Source organism: Hemicordylus capensis, chromosome 4 (genome assembly GCF_027244095.1).
Source record: "Hemicordylus capensis ecotype Gifberg chromosome 4, rHemCap1.1.pri, whole genome shotgun sequence".
NCBI classification, from domain to species: Eukaryota; Metazoa; Chordata; class Lepidosauria; order Squamata; family Cordylidae; genus Hemicordylus; species Hemicordylus capensis.
Window position 1 is genome coordinate 211081574 of NC_069660.1, and position 21382 is coordinate 211102955.

General features: G+C 43.3%; 1 protein-coding gene across 1 annotated transcript in view; it reads right to left on the reverse strand.

The window, feature by feature from the left end:
- Positions 1 to 15871: 15871 nt before the first annotated feature.
- Positions 15872 to 21382, reverse strand: part of LOC128323509 (uncharacterized) — a 309256-nt gene continuing 303745 nt past the window's right edge. The window contains exons 22-23 of the mRNA XM_053246776.1: positions 18156 to 18303; positions 15872 to 16300 (exon numbers count right to left, since the gene is read on the reverse strand). Of these exons, the coding sequence (XP_053102751.1) occupies positions 16272 to 16300; positions 18156 to 18303 (177 nt within the window). The 3' untranslated portion in view covers positions 15872 to 16271. The remainder of the gene's footprint in view (positions 16301 to 18155; positions 18304 to 21382) is intronic.

Consider the following 21382-nt stretch of genomic DNA (forward strand, 5'->3'; position numbering starts at 1 on the left):
TCTTCTCACCCCTCCTCACTGCCTCACTCTCCCTTACCTAGCCCTGCCATAGTTTTAACCCCAGGCATGTGGGCTGGGAAACCAGCCCACATGTTTGGGGTTAATGCTGTAGCAGAGGCATAACTATAGGGGGCGGGGGGGCACGTGCCCTGGGCGCCATCTTTTCTGGTCACATGGGGGGCGCCGCCATGACAAAAAAAAAATTTTAAATATTTTTTTACATTTTTGTTAATACAAATGTTTCCTGCTCAGTGCAGCAGCGCTGCAGCAGTCAAGGGAGCATGTCAGCGCCCCCTCCCCCACGAGCGGTCCCTTCCGCGCCGCCCGCGCCCCCCCATTGCTTTGCTGGCGCCTGGCGGCCAGTCAGTGGCCTGGCATGGCGGCGGCGGCGGGCGCTTGTGAGGAAAAACCTAAGTATAATGTAGTATGTTGGGGGCGCGGGGGGGTGCCATTTCAGTGCTTGCCCCGGGCGCCATTTTCCCTAGTTACGCCTCTGTGCTGTAGTGGGGCTAGACAAGGGAGAGTAAAGCAGCCAGGTGGGGCAAGAAGAGTGGGAACAAGTCACACCTGTAGCTTGTTTTCCGTCCCCTGCCACCCATATGGGCTGCCACCAATATTCACCAGTGTAGGCTCCCATAACGTTGAGTTATTCCAAATTGTCCTCATACCAAATTGCCCCATGCTTTTATGCACAAACAGAAAGTCCCCACCTAGAATATCAGAAAACAACTAGAACATCAAAACAAGTTTGGAATGATGCCATCACAACCCACAAAATACAATTTTAAAATCCAGCCTGAAATTAAAATCCCACAAAATGTAGCAGAGAGTTATTTATGTATTAATGGTTTTTTTAAAAACATCTGCAATTAAAAGCAGCAATCGGTTTTTAAAACATTAATATTAATGTTTTTCTCCCCCTCCCATTTTACAGCTGTATTATAAACTAAGGAAAATAATAGCTTGCGAAAATACTAACTGGTGGTACTACTGGAGATTAGTGCTATAACAGTAACAAACATACACTGTAAAGCAAGGAACTCTCGCAGAATTAATGCCAGGAAAAAGTACTCCCACGCCAGGTCATGCTGATGTCTGTGTCTTACATGTCAGTGGGCCCTACATGCTAAAGAAACCAGTCAACAAACACACTGGAACATACACAGAATTTGAACTGTTCTTTGGGAAAATAATGGCTTATTAGGGTGTGGAATTTAATATCATTGTCAATCTATAAAACTTTTACAACCTAGTCTTATTTGCACAGAGATTACATCCCCAAAGCTCAGTGCCAAAGACACATGTTAATAAGCTCACAACTTTTAATTAAGCAATATGTATAAGTAGATTCCCATTAAGCTGTGATTTGTGGGCAAGTTCATTACAGTGGGTTTCAGCCACCAGACACATATTCAATACAAATCAAGCAGCCTGCATATTATCCAGCTTAATGTGAGTCTACTTCTGATATTTTATCACCCTTTCACAATAGTGGCTTAGAGAACTATATTTTTGGTAAGATCGGGGGCAGAGACCAGAACCTTATAATGACCCCATGTTGCTTCTTTAATGAAACTATCCATCTGCATTATTTACTTGTTACTGGTGATTATTCATGTCGTTAATCATATTTCTAGAATATAAGCTTTTTGCGTATGTAGCAAAATCTGCAAACTGGTACAGGGAAAATACAAATTACACTGATAAACCAACAAATTATAAAAGATTTCCATGCACATGACATAGAAAGAGTTTCTCTCTCATGTGCTACCTAAATATCAAGCACCAATAATATTTGTCAGGTGTCTTTTCAACAAATATACCACATCTGGAAATTATATTGTCATTTCTGCAGGTAATTGTTGTCAACATTCTCTTGATTCAGGCACACAAAGTGCTCTACCAGTATGATGTGACAAGTCATAGGGTGAATACTTGTGAATGTTATAGCTGGCATGAGAATAGCCATTTTTCAGTGGACTCTCTATGGTGGCCCAATCTATGCTAAGGCTCTAAGAATCACTTCACACATTAGGTTTGTAGATATGTACCTAAACATATAAAGCTGGGCTGCACAACTCTGGCCCTCTGGCTGTTGTTGGAGTACAACAGCCATCATCCCTGACTATTGGCCACTGTGGCTGGAGACCAGCTTCGTCTGGTTTGCCAACTGCGGCCTTACCTTTACTGGCAGGCCCTGGCAACCGTAACTCATGCCCTCGTCACCTCTCAGTTGGACAGCTACAGTGCTCTCTACCTGGGGTTGCCTTTGAAGATGACTCCAAAGCTTCAGCTAAACCAAAATGCTGCGGCCTGGCTGCTTATGGGCAGCAGAAAATATGATCATGTTTCACCTTTGCTGAGGTCGCTTTATTGGCTGCCAGTTCACCTCCGGGTCCAATTCAAGGTTCTGGTTATCACCTATAAAACCCTTCAGGGATTGGTGCCTGTGTACTTAAGGACTGCCTCTCCCATCCAACTTTGACCTGCCCTGTGAGGTTGTCTCAGGTGGGCCTTCCCAGAGTTCTGGGCTCGGGGTTGGTACGTAGGGCCCGGGCTCATGGCAGGGCCTTCTCTGCTGCAACCCCCTCCTCATGAAACACTCTGTCTCCTGAGATAAGTAATGCCCCCTCTCTTCTGCCCTTTAAGAAGCTCCTGAAAACCTATCTATTTTGCCAGGTTTTTAGTTTTTAACGTTTGTGTGTGGGGTGTGTGTGTGTGTGTTCTTTTCTTTTCCCCTTTTCTTTCTTCCACCCCTTCCCCCTCTTTTTCTTTTGTCTTCGTTGTTGTTTTAATTTATGTAAACCGCCTTGAGTCTAAGCAAGTCAGGCAGTCAATAAATTTGCTAAACAAATAAAGATAAATAAATAAATGATGACGGGGGTTATAGTCCCAGAACAGACAAAGGGCCAAAGTTGTGCAGCCTTGGTGTAAAGCAGGCCTGCTCAATTTAGGGACCTCCTAGCTGTTTTTTTGGACTACAATTCCCAAAATCCCCAGCCACAGTGGCCAATAGCCAGAGGTTATGGGAATTGTAGACCAACATCTGTAGGAGGGCTGAAGTTGAACAATCCTGGTGTAAAGTGTGAATGAGATAAACTTCAAATTCTGGTTTGAAGACACAGACTTCATACAGGTTACACTCATCAGAAAGCCAGGATTGTGTGCTCCTCCCTGTCAAATGGACCCCATCAAATGTACAATGGGGTTAAGTTAATAAACATTTTTTTAAAAAAAAAAGTATAGAAGGGTTTGTTGCCATACAATATATGTAGCAAAATTAGCAGTCTAAGGTCTGTTGAAATTAAGGAAGCAAAAGCATTTAAATATTTCCTGGATTACTGATTGATTGATTGATTGATTAAGTGCAGTCAAGTTGGTGTCGACTCTTAGCAACCACATAGATAAATTCTTTCCAGGATGATCTGTCTTCCACTTGGCCTTTAAGGTCTCTCAGTGGTGCATTCATTGCTGTTATAATTGAGTCCATCCACCTTGCTGCTGGTTGTCCTCTTCTCTTTCCTTCAACTTTTCCCAGCATTATGGACTTCTCAAGGGAGCTGGGTCTTTGCAGAATGTGTCTGAAGTATGATAGTTTGAGTCATTTGTGCCTCGAGTGAAAATTCTGGATTGATTTGTTCTATGATCCATTTGTTTGTTTTCCTGGCTGTCCATGGTATCCTCAAAAGTCTTCTCTAGCACCAAAGTTCAAAAGCATCAATGCTTTTTCTATCTTGCTTCTTCAAGGTCTAGCTTTCGCATCGATAGAGCGTCATGGGAAAAACCATTGTCCGAATGATTCTAACCTTTGTAGGTGTAGATGTCATGGCATCTAAATATTCTTTCCAGGGCCTCCATTGCAACCCACAATTTTAGAGTATGAGCCCTCTGGGGACAGGGATCCATCTTATTTATTTATTATTATTCTGTGTACCGCCCTGAGCCATTTTTGGAAGGGTGGTATAGAAATAGAACAAACAAACAAACAAACAAACAAACAAACAAACCCTACCAAGTGCTAGTCTGTGGTGCATTTCTTGACTGCTGGATCCTTAACTGTTGATGGTTGATCCTAAAAGGCAGAAGCTATCCACCACTTCAATTGGCTTCATTGTCTATTCTGAAGCTGGTTGCTGTACCCGTTGTCATTAGTTTATTCTTCTTTATGTTTAGTCATAGTCCCATTTTTTCACTGTGCTTTCATTACTAGAGCTTGCAGATCATCCACATACTCAGCTATTAGAGTGGTGTCATTAGCATAGCACAGGTTATTGATGGTTCTTCCTCCAACATAAAAACCACTCTCATCTTCTTCTAATCCAGTTTATCTCAGTATATGTTCAGCATATAAACTGAATAAAGAAGGAGAAAGTATACTGTCTAGTCTTACTCCTTTGCCGATCTGGAACCAGTCTATTTCACCATGTTCCATCTGGACTGCGGCTTCCTGTCCTGTGTAGAGGTTTCCCATGAGAACCATGAGATGTTCTGGGAAGCCAATTTTCCTAAGGTGACATGGTCAAAGCAATCAAAGGCTTTTCTGTAGTCAATAAAGCACATATTGACTTCTTTTTGGTATTTTTTGGCTTTCTCAATTATCCAGCATGCATCAGCAATGTCTCTTGTTCCTCGGCCTTTTCTGAAACCAGCTTGAACATCTAGCATTTCCCTTTCCACATAGGGCTCTAATCTGCATTGGATGATCCTGAGCATGATTTTGCTAGCATGTGAAATTAAAGATATTGTGTGATGGTTTGTGCAATAGGTTAAGTCTCCTTTCTTTGGTATGGGTATGTAGACTCTACATACATGGCTATGTAGACCTCTTCCAATCTGTTGGTTTGTTTCCTGGATTGCTACCAATGTGTTGTTGTTTTTTGTTGCAGTCCAATATCCAATATTGGATTGCAACAAAAAAATATTGTTCCCAGGTTACATTACAGGCAGGCTAAGATAAGACCAGATAAGACCCAAGGAAGCTAGCAGTGTTTTGCATATATCAGCAACTGCAACTGGTATATCTGACCACTTTACGTGTGGCCAGCAGTGGAGATTTTTTAAATCTCAACTCAGCTCCTGTCACACAATTAGACTGGAATCCATAGTGTTATGCCATCACAATATGCCAGTTCTGTATGGTATGCCAATAGTTACCTATACTCAAACAAATAATTCAGATGAGTAGTTTGTTGCACATACATCATGTTATGACACATAGGGCAAGACTATGGGATGTTTGCAGCAAGGGCTAACCCGTGCACAGATGTGGGGACGATATAAAAGGGGACTACAAGTTTCTGATGCAAAATAGTCAACATTTATTTTTTAAAAAATCATAATACATAATCTCATTCGGGGAAACAATAAAATAAGTCTCTCACTGTAATACTAGCAAACCAAACCATTAACCAGGGGAATTTGAGAGACTAAACTTGCTTGCATGAATATAAACACAGAAAGGCAATGCATTCAATAATAACCATTGAAATGAACAGGTTAACCATAGAGTTTTGGGAGATAGTCCCTAGCTAGTGTCCTTGATGTTAAACTGGCTGCTAGCATGGCAATGCTATGTGGGGATGGTTCCTGAGACAGGCGGGCAGTTAAATGACACAGGGAACAACAAATCAGGTTAATAGGTTGATTTGGAAAGGAGGGGATAGGCAAAACAGGTTAACACAATGCTGCTGCTTGGGCTAACAGCAGCTGCATGCTGTTTGGAAAGTGAGATTTTCAGAAAAGATGAACGTGAGAGGGCAATTCTCCTGAGTTGCTCACTGCAATTTAGGTTGTTAGTGGAAAGGGTCAGGATGGGGATTTTCAGATAATTTAGTTAGTTTGTGAGCATAATTGCAGAAACCTCTGCACAAATATGGGTTTCTTCTATGCTGCCGAGCAGGGCTAGACTCCTGATCATAAAAGCACTTCAGCACTGCATGGTGTTAACAAAAGGGGTCCTTGGCTGTGTCTGCTGTTCTGGTAAAAAGATAGAAGAGAGACAGAAATAGTAAAGAGGAATCCCTGGCCTAAAGTGGGCATTTGCAGGAAGGGGCAATATCTACCTCTCTTGCAGATTGCCTTGGCTGGAACAATGTGGTTGGAGATCTGTTTGGTGAGGGGAGCCCCAGCCTGCTAGAATGAAGTTGTGATAGCGGGGTCGAAAGACCCCCCAAATAATGACTTTGGCTCTTTGAACTGGGGATTCTCAAGATTGGGAATCTCTAGGTCTCAGCCACAGCATGTACACTCTCTCTGGGCTTTGCCATGGGGTGGATGGTCAAGGTAATGAGAATCAGAGTGGCCTCAATCTCCAGGAACAGCTCTGTGAATGATGTGTAGATAGATCTGTTGTCAGGTTTGTGAACAGTATGAATAGTTGTAGTTGAAGCTGTACAAAATACTTTTATTTTAATACCTTAAAATAAAGGGGATATATACCCTTAAAAGGGTTTATACCCTAAAGACTGAGCATTTTTGACAATAGGGTTGAACACCTTCCACCTTATTCCTATTCAGAAAAGGGGAGTAAAATTACTTTTCTAAAGTGAGAATTCCTATCTGTATCTCTGAGGGGCAGCGATGAATTCTTGTGTCTGAGCTTCTTGTTTTGGGAGATTCAGATAGACTGAATCACCTAGGGGCAGAGGCCACTAGAGGTGTGAAGCTCACCTTTTGAGATTTGATCTAATCATAAGTTTCTAGTCCTCAGGCCTAATTCAATCAGTAGTGGGAAATAGTTTTCACACTTAAGAGGGGAGATTGCTTTGGTGAGGAGTTTCTTTACTTATGATTACCTTTTAATTTCCTGGGGGAAAGTATTTTAGTATATGTGTATCAAACATATTTGCGGTTGTAGTTAATTTCTTCCTAGGGTTTCTCCAAGTCATTTGATGTACTCAGACTCAATCAGCTCTTTTGTTATTGGTATCCAGCATAGGAGAGGGGCACTGATGCCATGCCTTCTCTCACATTCCATTGCATAATGTCTTTTTCCTTTTGTTTTCCAGTGGACCTGAAAAGTCCTGGTGATGCCTGGAGACCCACAAGTATATAGTTTGGGCTGAAAGTGGGTTTACTCCTAATAAACAGGACTCAGCATTACCAACTATTCAGACAAGGATCTTAGTAGTAGGTGCCCAGGGCCACCTTAGACAGATTAAGCTAGCATTTATTACATGCATTTGTTTACAATTAACATGCATTTGTTATTAAACTTCACACACATGTTTATTTCTTACAGGAGCACAACTCTGCTTCCATGAATAGAAGGAACTCTGTTCACAGAGTAGTAGGATTGCCTCCTCCCAGGATTGGGCTGCAGTCTCCAGGAATCAGCATCAATCTCCAGGTGGATATTGGAAGTGATCCTGGAGACTTTAATAACTTGAAATTATGAAAGATATTGAAACCAATATTGGAGGTGGGAGGAATCTTAGGAATATCTTCCTTCAGAGTTGGGCACCAATAGAATGTTAGGACACAGACCATAAATTGCAGAAGGGATCTACTTTTATTATGTGAACAAAAAGAGAGCCATAAGAACACTGAAGCCTTAACTACTTTACTTTATATGAACATGAAAATCTATAACAGAGTAGCAAATATAGGATAGGATCTGTTCACGGCTAATTATTCTTGGAGTAGTAGACAGATCAATTCAGCACCATCCTAGGAGGGGTTCAAAGATGAGCCAATAAATATTCAGCTAGAGAATGACAATGGAATTATATTAAATATTTTGTTGATATATGGGTATGAAGACAATCCCTAAATGACCAACTGCAGCTAATCTCTCTTTAGTATTATTCTTCTACCCTTTTTTAGTTGCCGTTTTTTGTATAAATTGCTGTCAGTCCTGGTCTAAAACATTGCTACATAATAATGTTTTGTCTGCCTTATATGCATTAAATTGGAAATCAGAAAATGCCACATTGCACTGAATTATTATTGTTCCATCAGGTTTAGTATCTTGCAGCTAGCAGCGTATTCTGCATAATTGCTGTATGGACATTTTTAACAAGGTGAGTGTTGTAAAACGAAAGTCTCATTCGGCAAGAAAAAAAAAGAACAAGCTCTTGCATGAGAAGGCTTGAAAAAGAAAACAACTGTGTTAGAGTAGCTCAACAATACCTTTCAATGGAATAAACTGTTTAAAATAAAAGAGTAAGCTGTTGACAATAGGCAATTTAAATATGGTTAAATCTGAGTGATGCCAAGGTATATGATATATAAGGTATTTGCAATACAAAAAGTGTTGTATGTTCAATTATTTGATTTCCGCCCTGCCTTGAATCCAAAAGGTCCAAGACAGCTTACAATACAATACAATAGGAGCAGTTTCCATTTCCTGCGACACACAGCATTATTACAACTAAGGCTGAGCCAGGTTTGCCCATTGTGTTTTACAAAACTGTGTTTCACCACTTTCAGCTAGCAGGAAAAGTGGGATATACATTTAAAAAGTAATAATAATGTTCATTTTCAGCAGTGCTGAAAAAACTCTCCCTTAAAAAAAGTAGTAATTCTTGCAAAAATGCTTGTTTACTTAATTTGCCATTACTTGCTCTATGTACACACAACTATATTTGATTGGTTGCACAACATTGTGACATCATCCTGCTCAGTATATGATCCCTGAATGTGATCATTCATGTGAATGACTCAGGATCCCAATAATGTTTTTTGCCTGGGAATACTTAATAGAACATCTCTAGTACCCTGAAGAAGTACAACAGTTTAACACTATACCAGCAGCTAGGGAGTTAAAATTGTGCTGCTTGAGAGTCAAGCAAAACACCCAGACATTTAACTGAAGAGACATGAGCAAGAATACAACATTAAAATCAAATGTCAGAGAAGGAGCAGTGCCTATTAGCTTCTTGAAACCAAAACTGAACAGTTCCATGTTATCAAACAAATGGTTTGAGCTAGCCAATTATTAACTTCTGATAAGCACCATGTCAGGTTTGAAATTGCACAACTAGTCTGATGAGAGAAAATAAATCTGTGTCATCCCCACATAGATGATAAAAGAAACCCAAACTATGACAATTGTAACAACCTAATGAAACACAGCTGCCATTGCAATACTAGGCAATGAGTTGAAATTCACCCAAGTCTTGCCAGATCATAGTCCTACTCCTCTCTGAATATTTCATTCTCTATGAAAATCTCATATGGAAAGCTTCTATTTTAGGGAAAATTTGAGAATATCTATTAATGGACAACTGTATTCGGAAATGTAATGGGTACCTGGTCCCTTTAAAATGAAACATCTTGCGGTTTCCCATTAATGATCAACTTCCTAGCTAACAAAGTATCTCTGTGAGATGCACCAGTGCTGTGGACATGTTGCAGTCCAACACATAACTGCGCTTGGAATTTAAATGACTTCCCCTTCCTCTGGAAGTGTATCACCAGAAAATATGTCCCTGAGGGCTGCATGACCCTCAAGGACATATTTTCGGATACACAGAGGACATGAAGGGAAAGAAGGGAAAGAGAAGTTATGAAGATCACCCTCCCCTGTGAGAGTGCCAGTGCTGAGATAGTCAATGCTGTTCTGCAGCACTGGCACATCTCACAGAGCATCCGTAATTCATTAGTTAGGATGTCACCCAGTATATTTAGAATTGTGTATTAAGTTTTGTCCTCCTACCTTGTGTGGAAGATGGCTAGAATATCTTTATCATCTTCTTCATCCTCTTCAAGGAATAAAACAGCTATATGAATGTGATGGTAGTTAAGACAATGCAAAGAAAAGACATCAAATGTTTCCTTAACAAGTAACCAGGTTCATGAACATTTCTGTTGAACAACATTTTAAAGGTATCCTATTATGTCTAGTTAAGTCAGCACTGTGCCATTATTTCCTATTAGTGTAAGTCACAGATTGGCATAAGCCGACAGGAAGCATCAGAAAAAACTTTATTGCAGTTTTTATATTCATAAATTGTGTAACAGTTTTGTCTGATGCTTCTTGTCTGCTTATGCCAATCTTTCTTTCTTTCTTTCTTTCTTTCTTTCTTTCTTTCTTTCTTTCTTTCTTTCTTTCTTTCTCAGAGCGCCAGAAGTGCTCTGGAAGCGAGTGAAACACGCAAGGTGTAGCAAGGTGGGCCCAGGGACAAAATGTGAAGATGGGCCTCTGCCCCCCGAGCCCCCTGGCAAAGGTATCTTTGTTGCAGAAGAACTGTAAGGACATGGTCAAAAACACAATCTTCATGGCACACCTTTTCTTTCACTCCTGTGCAAACTCCCTATGCATGAGGACAGTTTCACACACATACGCTTGTGTATACTGCCCATATATACTAAAATATACTAAACTAGCTTAACCCGTGCAGAGCACCTGTGTGCTAGTACTTGATTGCTCCCCTCACCCCCTGCCACAGCCCTCCCGCATCTCAGAGTCCTCTCCACCCTCACTCCTGCTCCTCCTCCATCCTGTTGCTTACATCCCCCTCACCCTTGGTCACTCCTCCACAGGGTCATCCTTAGAGAACTCTGGCAGGGCAAATCAGCCAGTGCTGGGCCCCCTTCCATTTAATTCTAATGGGGGTTAAAAGAGCCCTGTTGCCATGCCCTAAGGACAGCCCTGCTCCTCTACGCCTTTACTCCATCCCCCTTACCCTTTTGGTCGCAGCTGCAGTGTTGCTGGCGCCTATTGGCCAAGCTGCTTCCCCCTATCCCCAGAGACCTCCCCACCCTCACCTGAACCCTGGTCCTGCACCTCCCCGCAGGAGCATCAGAGGTTGATCGGACCCTTCCTCGGTGCCACCATTGCCATGGCTGCTCGTTCCCCTCAAGCCACTGACAGGCCCGGGCCCATCCCTTGCCTGTCTGCCTCCCTCCGCCAATGGCCTCAGTAGCCACAAACACCAGCAGTGGTCCTTCATGCCAATAGGTGCCACCATGGCCGCTCATTCCCCTCAGGCCACTGACAGGCTTGGGCCCGTCCATCGTCCTTCCTTCTTCCTCTCTTCCCCTCCCTTCCTGAGTTAATAGATCTTGTTCATTTTGTTTCCTCATCTAATTCACACAACGGCAGCCTCCTTCTCCTGAAGGGGCTCTTTCCTCCCCTCACAATCCCTGTCTTTGCAGACTCCTGCCACTATCCTTTTATATAGATAAATTGATTCCTCTCCTCTACAATCAAGAACATCTTCCGACCAGTAACAGTGGCATTCCAACTGGCCTTAACCATCACAGGCTCCTCCCCGCTATCTGCATACGAAATCCCCACTGTCCAATCACCACAGTGCCACAGGCTCCTCCACCCTATCTGCATATGGAATCCCCACTACCCAATCACTATGGTGTTTCTGCTCTCACAGGCTCCTCCTTCCTATCTGCATATGGAATCCCCACTGCCCAATCACTATGGTGTTTCTGCTCTCACAGGCTCCTCCTCCCTATCTGCATATGGAATCCCCACTGCCCAGTCACCATGGTGCTTCTGCTTGCGAACTCTTGTGAGAGCTGTCATTCATGGGATTAGCCACGGGTATCCCTTAGAGAATTATATATATAGAAGATAAATAAGCATTTCTCTGGCTCACAAACTTTAAAATAAAACATATATACCTTTGCTTGAGGCCAAGAGGAGTCCTCCAGTTAGGAGCCAGCACTGCACCAGTGAGTTAGGGAGGTGGGAGGGGAAAGCAGAAAGTGAGCTGTTGCCCAGCCATTGGGCCCACATTCTATTATAGCTATACCCCTGGAAACATCACTGACAAGCAAAGTGGGGGGTGAGCTGCCTGTTTACACAACAGCACACATATAGAGGTTCGGGGGGGGGATTGCACATGAGCCTCAGTTGTGTCCCTTCAACAGTCACTCCAGGCATGTGTGCTTTGCTAGTCAGGATGTCAGCCAATGCTTTAAAAATTCTTTAAAGCAGATAAGTGCTCTGAGATTTAAAAACAACAACGTTTGGCCCAATCCAATTGATTCTTTACATACAGCAAGGCCGTTGAAGCAGAGTTGGGGAGCAGGAACCTTCCACAAAAGGGAGGGTATAGAGAAGACAGACCAGATGGGACCTTTGTCCTTTGTTTCCAGGTTTTGAAAGACATTCTAAAATAATATATATATATTTTTTAAAAAGTGAAATTAAAAGCAAAATTACCACCATTATTATAAATGGGATGTGTGTGGGTGCATACAGCAGTTTACTTCCGATTCCTTGTCAGTGAGGATCAGCTTGGGTGCCACGATAGTGTCCCTAAATGCACATTTTACTTTCCCCGACAGGAATTCTTGACAACTGTTTTTCTGATATGTGGGAAAGTAAAAAGATGCATTGGGGTTACAAGTAAAACTGGCTCCCTGCTTCCACACATTGGGAATAAAGCCTGTTCCTACTTAGCAGGATTTTGTTTTTTGGTCACACTGGCATATGTCAGAATGTAAGGGACTGATTTTAGATAACCAGACAGACAAGGAGATAAATATTCTAGGATTATTTTTTAAAAAATAAACCCACACACCTATAGTTTAAGAGATGAGTTCAGACTCATACAGATTCATTCATGTACCAAAACGCATAGAAACTGTAAGTTAAGGCACCCACTTTTAATTTCTGCATCATATAAACTTATTGAAGGTATGGCAGTGATGAAACATTAATGGCATCATCTAAATTTCTAAAGTGAGATGTTTCAGATATGTTTTGGCTGGGCAGTGAGAACAAAAACGATTGCAGATTGCAAATGACTGCTATACTTTAGTCATTCTTCATCAGACTCTTCTGAAGTTGGACAGATACTATCCCTCACCTGGTAGATTTTCAATGGCACATTTCCTACTGACAGTTTGAATTATCTTGAATTCATGATGACTAGAATATTCAGACTTCATACTGATAGAATACTGAAAAGCCCACTCACCTTAACTATAGAGCTTTTCTTCCAGCTCTAAATATAGACATTGGGGATTGATCTGCAGATAATTGGAGAACATGAATCCTAGTGGGGATAGGGCATGATAAATGAGAACAAACTGGTGAAAACTGTGTCTTGTTCCCCCCACAGCTCTCATAAAGCTGCATTAAAATGTTCAACAACTCCAGGTGATAGCAACACAGAGCCTGAAGTCAGGAGAGGACGGAATCTAGGCTCTCCCGTCTTCCCTCCCCACCTCCCAGGAGTTGACTGGCACTGTCAGAGCTGAGAATGATGACCATAAATTTGGTGGGTGCACACACAAAGAACTTCCTGTGCAGGAACATGATCCCAGATCACTATTGTACCCAAGGATGTGTGAACTGGATGCAATAGTCCAAAAACAAGACCAAGAATCTTGATGAGAAGACACTGCTGTCTCCAAGTTCTGATCCTGAGATTGGAACAACCATAATGGGAGTTGTCAATTAATTAAACATTTCTTCCTCCCCTCCGCTTCTAGATTATAATCCACATTATAAAGTATCTTTTCTGCTACTCCTTCAGATGAGTCTCTCAGTGTTACCAGCTGATTTATTTAATAAAGCTAGTGCCTTAACATTCCTGAAAATACTGTTTCCAATAGAATGCTCCCATGCTGTGATTGGTGAAGTGCTAAGTAATTTGCTTTTAATGCTAACACATACCACTTAGCACTATATTTAACTGAATGATGAAAATCTCTAATTTTTCATCTGCTTGCTTTAACTGGTGCTCACTGCAATCCATCTATGTGCAGTGGGAGCTTTTCTGCTGGATCTGTTTTAATAGACCTTGCTCTCTAGTCTACAACAAGCATTTTAATTTTTAATTCATACGTATGTCTTTATCCTATAATAGACCACAACTACAGATGGGGGAGTGCGTTATAGATAATAAGAGCACAGTGGGTACCTAGGGAAACTATGCCACTAAAAGGGTTCCTTATTTACACTTTTCAGTAATGACTACATATATTCTGTTATACAGCGGGAAATTGTAAAAGGACTGCCACCATAGGCAGGCAATTACTATGTGACTATAACTAAGTGATATGGATGAGGTTGCTAATAACTGCAGAGAAGAATACAAGCTGTACAAGGTAAGAGACAAATGAAAACCATGGGGTCTGTTCATACTGGATTTATGTAAGAAGGCCACAGAACTAAATCTACATCTAAATCCACACTAGCAGGACTTGGTTTAAAAAACAACAACCCCAAAACCCCCAACAACCATGCAACACTTGAAATGAATGGTTTATAATTTGCCACAAATTATGGCTGGGTAATGCCAGGATTAAAGAATATTTACTGTAGATGCCGTGACGTGTCTATACCTACAAAGATTAGAATCGTTCAGACAATGGTTTCTTCCGTGACACTCTATGGATGCGAAAGCTGAACTTTGAAGAAGCAACATAGAAAAAGTATTGACGCTTTTAAACTTTGGTGCTGGAGAAGACTTTTGAGGATACCATAGACAACCAGGGAAACAAACAAATGGATCATAGAACAAATAAATCCAGAATTTTCACTTGGGGCACAAATGACCAGGCTCAAACTATCATACTTACATTATGCAAAAACGCAGCTCCCTTGAGAAGTCCATAATGCTGGGCAAAGTTGAAGGAAGGAAAAGAAGAGGATGACCAGCAGCAAGGTGGATAGCCTCAATTATGGCAGCAATGAATGCACCACTGAGAGACCTTCAAGGCCAAACTGAGGACAGATCATCCTGGAGAGAATCTGTCTATATGGTCGCTAAGAGTCGACATCGACTTGATGGCTATCAATCAATCAATGCCAGGACTAGATTAATTATTGGGCTATGCTAGCTATAAACCAGGGTTCCTGGTAATTTGGGGGCCCTGCTCTCATTTACATGATCCCCACCGCATGTTAAGGTCATCTGGGGAGGTCCGTCTCCAGTTGTCACCGGTTCGTTTGGTGACGACTCAGAGGCGGGCCTTCTCTGTAGCTGCTCCTGGACTGTGGGATGCACTCCCAGCGGAAATTCGTAATCTTGATCTTGAAAGGCCTGGCCTTTCAGGGTTTTTAATCAGTTTTAATTGTTTTAATACCTGGTTTTCAGGGTTTTAATTGTTTTGATAGTTTAATTGTTTTTAAAGTTGTTTTAAATTGGTATTTATATTTGTATCTCTGTTTTGTTTTTAATGTTTTCTGTTTTAATTGTAAACCGCCCTGAGCCATTTTGGAAGGGCGGTATATAAATCAAATCAAATCAAATCAAATCAAATCAAATAAATAAGTTAAATTTAAATCATCTGGGTCCTCCATTGTGGACATTGTAGCATTCCTGCTGATTGGATTGTGCTCCTTTCTCATCAGGCATTGCTGTCAGGAACAGCAGGCACTAGAAGTGGGACCTCCTGCTCTCTGTTACCCTGCATGCAAATGTTTCCCTTCAAGCAAGTCACTTGGGACTGGAGACAGACGGCTGGAGCAGGAGCAGGAGCAGGGTCGTCTGCGATGACGCTGCTGTACACAGGCAATTGGTTCTCTCCAACCTAGCCTGGCTATACCTTTTTCCAGGCAGGGCTTTGCCTGGTGCACAACCAAATGCAGCTGACCCTCGGCAATGGATTTGCTCTCTTTCAGAGCATTTCCAAAGCTCAGGCAGAATGGGATGTCTCTACCCCTTGCCCAACAGCATGCATGCAGAGGGACTGTGCGAGCTGAGCATGAGTTCCAACTGTGCCCCGCAGTCCCTTTTTAGACATGCGCTTCAGTAGTCATTAAAGATAACTATGTTTCTGAGATGGGGGTTTTCTGTAGGGGATGGAGTTTAATGTTCTACATCCTTACATATCCTGGAAGCAGAAGGTGAGGGGAAGTAAGGGTTGTGGAGTATGTACAAACTTGGAAATTATGTATGTTAGATTAGCAGTAGTTTTAGCATTCATTTGTGCTACTTAAAAATAACCATACTTCAAATAAACGAAGCATTTACTTTCCAAGAATAAATGGTAGAAAACCAAGCTAGATTGTGCACTGGAATATAACAGTAATTCAAGACCATTGTAGAAACTCTTAGAATAATTTTGAAGTAATCCAGTGGTTCAGGTTGCAAGATCCAGAACCCAATAAATAATACATTCTAAAACAGAAAAGCCCTGTAATCAATGCACCAATAATAAAGGATTCCATATCTGGAGTTCAGTCAACATTAGATATTTTCTGGTGTGAAGGTTTAAATCAGCTCCACTTCTGACATGGCATCAAGTCTTTTGTATAGAACAATGCAGTCACAGATGCTATATGATAAAAGTCTAACTTGACTACAATGGAGATCATCAGATGAGTGAAGATCTAGAAATATTGTTTTTAATTAGCTTGTATTGGAGTCAACATGATCTCCTGAAAATGAAAAGAAAGTTAAATAAGTTGCTTAGAGCATTACTACTATTAACTACCATTTCACTTTTTTCTTTCTTCATTTACTCTAAAGCTATATGTCTGCTAATTTTTCCACTAGCAAAATCTCCTCTACAGATGTTGACTGCTTTGACTCTCTGTTTGCGGAATGCATAAAGACATGTTACTTGATGGTTGACTTTCCTCTTGGGCTCTCATGCATCCGTTGCAGAAGCCAACAGTGTCTGATATCTAAGGCAATGTATCTTAGGGAAAGACAACCACAGGTAGCTGGATGGAATGTTTCCCTAAGACAGGTGCTCTGATTTATAGATCAGAGCTAGAGCAGGAGGCCCACTTTGGCTGGGGTCATACCGTGTGACATACTAGACAATAGAGCTCTTCTCACAAACTGTGAGAAGAGCTCACAGGTGGTCTGTGGGGAAGTGAGGCTTAATGGTCCTTCCATCGACGATCGGCTTGAATCCCTGGGTGGGGGGGGCCAGCAGCTCCTGCTGCAGCTCCTGGGGTCAGGGTGCCGGGATGCACCACCATGCACCCCCCCCCCGGCAGCCCAAATAATGCACCACATGAGTGCGCGATGCATTACTGGAATCCTCCCCCACCCCACCCCCCGAGTGTGCCAACCGTTGCTGCAAGCAGCCGTGGCTGACGCATTGTTTAAAAAATGAGGTTAAAGGAGTGCTCACTCCCTTAACCTCGTTTAACTGGATGGCTCAATAGGCAGGTTTGCTGCCGTGTAGCCACCGGGATCAGGCGTGATCCCAGCAATTCACACAGGCATGCAAAACCAGGCTGGGCTCCCTCAGCCCGGTTTTCCACACTCGTGGGAATAGCCCCACTGGTTTGTCCAGCCTTGTTTCGTGTGTTTACTATATAAAATGACGTCATTAAGAATGACATCTGATTCCTGCCCATGAAACTCAACTTGGAAGTCTTGAGACATCATAATTCGATGAAAAGCTCTTGGAAACACTGCTTGACAACTCAAAGTCCTATTCTTAAGTTCTGGAATAATTTGATTTGTTCAATTCTGTTCTGAGCTGAATTGTCATGTATTTGGATTTTTGGAGATTCAGTAGGTTACCTTGGAGGAGGAGGGTATGAAATTCTGACAAAAACTTGCTAATTCTCACCCACCCACCCCGCCTCCCAAAGTTATTTACATCAAATAATGCATAGCACAATTCCTCCTCTGCTCTTGGCAATCACTTTGCCAAGGGCCAGAGGTGTACCTAGGTAATTTTGGAGCCTGGACCTAAAGGCCTTTAGAGCCCCCTCCCCCTGCAAATTAAGCATCATCATGCTCAGCTGGGCGGCCACACCACCTGGGACAGACTAGAGAGGATTTGGGGGCCCAGGGGCTGTAGAGGCCCTGGACTTCAGCCCAGAAGTCCAGGGGTAAGAGCACCTCTGAGTAAGGGGGACGATCTTGTTGTCTTTTCCAGTGCTGTGGATCACCTTTTTAAAGATGCAATTGCCCTTTGAAGGAAGTTATTAGCAGTGAGATCCACATCCCTCCCCTTCTCTTGGCAAGCAAATGTTTTGCCATGAGGTGGGGAATGTTCTACTGTGAGTTGAGTCCAGATGGTTCTGAGCCACTTCCTTAGTGGTATGTGCCACTTGCTGAGAGAGGTGGAAAGATGCAGATCACACTGCAAATTACCTTCTGTCAGTGGCAATTGCCACTGTAAATAGGGCAGACACTTTTGCTCTGGTTTGTACCCTCAGACAGACCTCCAAAACGCAGGGATCCTTTTTCACAGCAGGCAAGTTGTTTTGACTCAGTATTATCACATGTAGCGCACAAGACAGCTGCAGTCACTGCAAGTAATACCTTTCCACCTTGCTGTATTCTTTTTTCTTTCTCTTAGCTTGATCTCCGAAGAAGCTCCCAGCACATTATCCATTTCACTTACATGCTCCTGAATGACTGTGCTCACTTCATTATCTCCAAAATTTATTCCACGAATGTCACCGAATGCCTGAAAAATACAGGATTCAGACACATAGGTTGTGGCATGGTTTGGCACAATATCCAGCTAAAAGAATGTAAAGCAAGCAGACTTTGGGCATTATTTATTTATTTATTTAATTTGCAGATTAGCAGCTCCTGCGAGTGTGAAATTTGGTACTGTCATGCCAATAACCTAGATACATGGCAATGTACAATTTGGGTTTCATGGCTGAATTCCACTTCCTGTGCTTTATGACAATTTTTTTAACAGCCCTGCCAAAACACGGCAAAGGAAGAGCTATTAGACGCAGATGCACTAATAAGTATTCAGTGGCAGAATTGAAGATTTAAACACTTATGAAAGATGAATTCACCTAGGGTTTTTCTTCTTCTTCTTCCTAGCACTAAAATAAGTACAGTAGACTGGAAGCATTTCTTGTTTTCTTCTTGTAGGATATCTTGACTACCATGCCAACAAAAGCTAACTACATAAAATAAATCCCACAGGAGAAGGCTTTCACAATCATTTTCTGAAGACACAGAACATAGCAAAACAAAACAAAGCCAAAATTGTAGATGATGAGCTATTCAGATCTGGAATATGACTGCCATGATCCATTGTTATGTTACATCTGGATGATAGGCTACAAGCACTACTGTAGAGGGACTGACATGTTATCTAAAACCAGATATAATTGGCATTCTCATTACCTACATAAAAAGCAAAAGGGGAATGGGGATGATCTCTCATGGATAGCCAAACCAATAGTACAAGGCATAGAGACAGGGCATACCAAACAAGCAATTAAGGCCACTCCACCATTCTGATGTAAGAAATGGACGGACTGGATTTTTGTAAAGCTTGGAAGTTGGCAGCTTGGGTATGGTATGGGAAATTTCTGAAACATCTTTTAAAATAGATTCAGCAAATACACCAATCCTGCAATTTCTCTTCAAAATAGACTTAGCCAGAATGCTTCCCAAACAGTGCCTTGGTTCCCCAAACAGTGATTTTTGGGCTGCACTGCGTCTATATCACTTGGACATTCCACATGTGAATGACCTGAGCCTCAGTGTGGAACATGGGGGAGTAGCAGGTATATTTGCAAAGAGGAGGGTTTGAGAATATGTGAGCACTATAAGATATAGCCGCTCTGGGAAGAGCACCTGCATGTTTGCATGCGGAAGGTTCACGTTCTCTCCCTGGCATCCCCAAGATAGGGCTTAGAGAGACTCCTGCCTGCAACCTTGGAGAAGCACCGCCAAACTGGATAGACAATGCTGAGCTAAATAGACCAATGGTCTGACTCAGTATAAGGCAGCTTCCTATGTCTCTGTGTTCTTACCACTTTTTCTAAGTAACTAGCCGAACCCGCACAGAGCATCTGTGCAGTAGTTCACTTCCTTTTTGGGGTTAGTTGGGAGAATTTGTTTGGCTGGTCCTCCCACAGCTCTCTCACTCGCTCTGTCCCACCCCCCCACAACAGCTCTCTTGCTCGCTCTGCCCCCCCACACCGCCTCTCTCGCTTGCTCTGTCTCTCTCCCCTCTGCGCCTCTCTCGCTCGCTCTGTCTCTCCCCCCACCGTGCCTCTCTCGCCCTGTCTCTCCCCCCACGCCTCTCTCGCTCGCCCTGTTTCTCACCCCGCGCCTCTCTCGCTCGCCCTGTCTCTACCCCCGCGCCTCTCTCGCTCGCCCTGTCTCTCCCCCGTGCCTCTCTCGCTCGCCCTGTCTCCCCCTGCGCCTCTCTCGCTCGCCCTGTCTCTCCTCCCGTGCCTCTCTCGCTCGCCCTGTCTCTCCCCCACGCCTCTCTCGCTCGCCCTGTCTCTCACCCCGTGCCTCTATTGCTCGCCCAGTCTCTCCCCCATGCCTCTCTCGCTCACCCTGTCTCTCCCCCGCGCCTCTCTCGCTTGCCCTGTCTCTCCCCCGTGCCTCTCTCGCTCGCCCTGTCTCCCCCTGCGCCTCTCTCGCTCGCCCTGTCTCTCCTCCCGTGCCTCTCTCGCTCGCCCTGTCTCTCCCCCGCGCCTCTCTCGCTCGCCCAGTCTCTCCCCCGCGCCTCTCTCGCTTGCCCAGTCTCTCCCCCGTGCCTCTCTCGCTCACCCTGTCTCTCCCCCGCGCCTCTCTCGCTCGCCCTGTCTCTCCCCTGTGCCTCTCTCGCTCGCCCTGTCTCACCCCCATGCGCCTCTCGCTCACCCTGTCTCTCCCCCTGCGCCTCTCTCGCTCGCTCTGTCTCCCCCTCCCCGCGCGCCTCTCTTGCTTGCTCTGTCTCTCCCCCGTGCCTCTCTTGCTCGCTCTGTCTCTTCCCTCCGTGCCTCTCTCGCTCACTCTGTCTCCCCCCCACCTGCCTCTCTCGCTCGCTAGAGTCTGCAGCCACCACCGTGGTGTTTTACACCACACTTTTTTTACAATATAAAGACAAAAAGGTGTGAGGAATTCAACTATACAGGATGCGGTGGAAATGAAAACAACTTTGTTACTCAGAAGGACTGTTGGAAAGCAGGGAGAAAATCAAGTTTTGAGAGAATAACTGTTTGGAAACCAAGAAAACCCTTTTACAGCGTGGTCTTTTACAGTGTGGGCTGGCCAGTTCTCCTCCTCCTGCGTGTGCCAGCCAATCAGGCGCCTCTGCAGCCCAGCCAATCAGCTGGGCTGCTGGGACGCATTTTCGCCAGGCACTCCTAGGAGAAATATATATATAGATAGATGGCTTACTTCTATTGCATACATTTCAGATTGACCATTCCTGTCACATATTTAATCACACTAGCCATTTATGTAACACATCCAGGGATATGCGTGTGTGCCTGGCAAGGGGTGTGTGTGTGTGTAAGGAGCACGATCAATTCATTCATCTGACGCTGTGAAAAAAGTCTATGTATGTACAAATTGTTCACATACAAACTGTTCACAGTATGTACAAAAACACTGCAGAGGCTGACATTTGATATCTTATTTTAAATTATAATGAAGATGACTACTATAGTATAGAGCATGTAAAATGGCATTGGTAAACAGTGACTGACATGCAGACTAAAACTATGCACAGAGTCTCAAAAAGCACATGTGCAGTCGTTATAGAGCCACCTCTGAAGCATGCTCAATAGAGCATG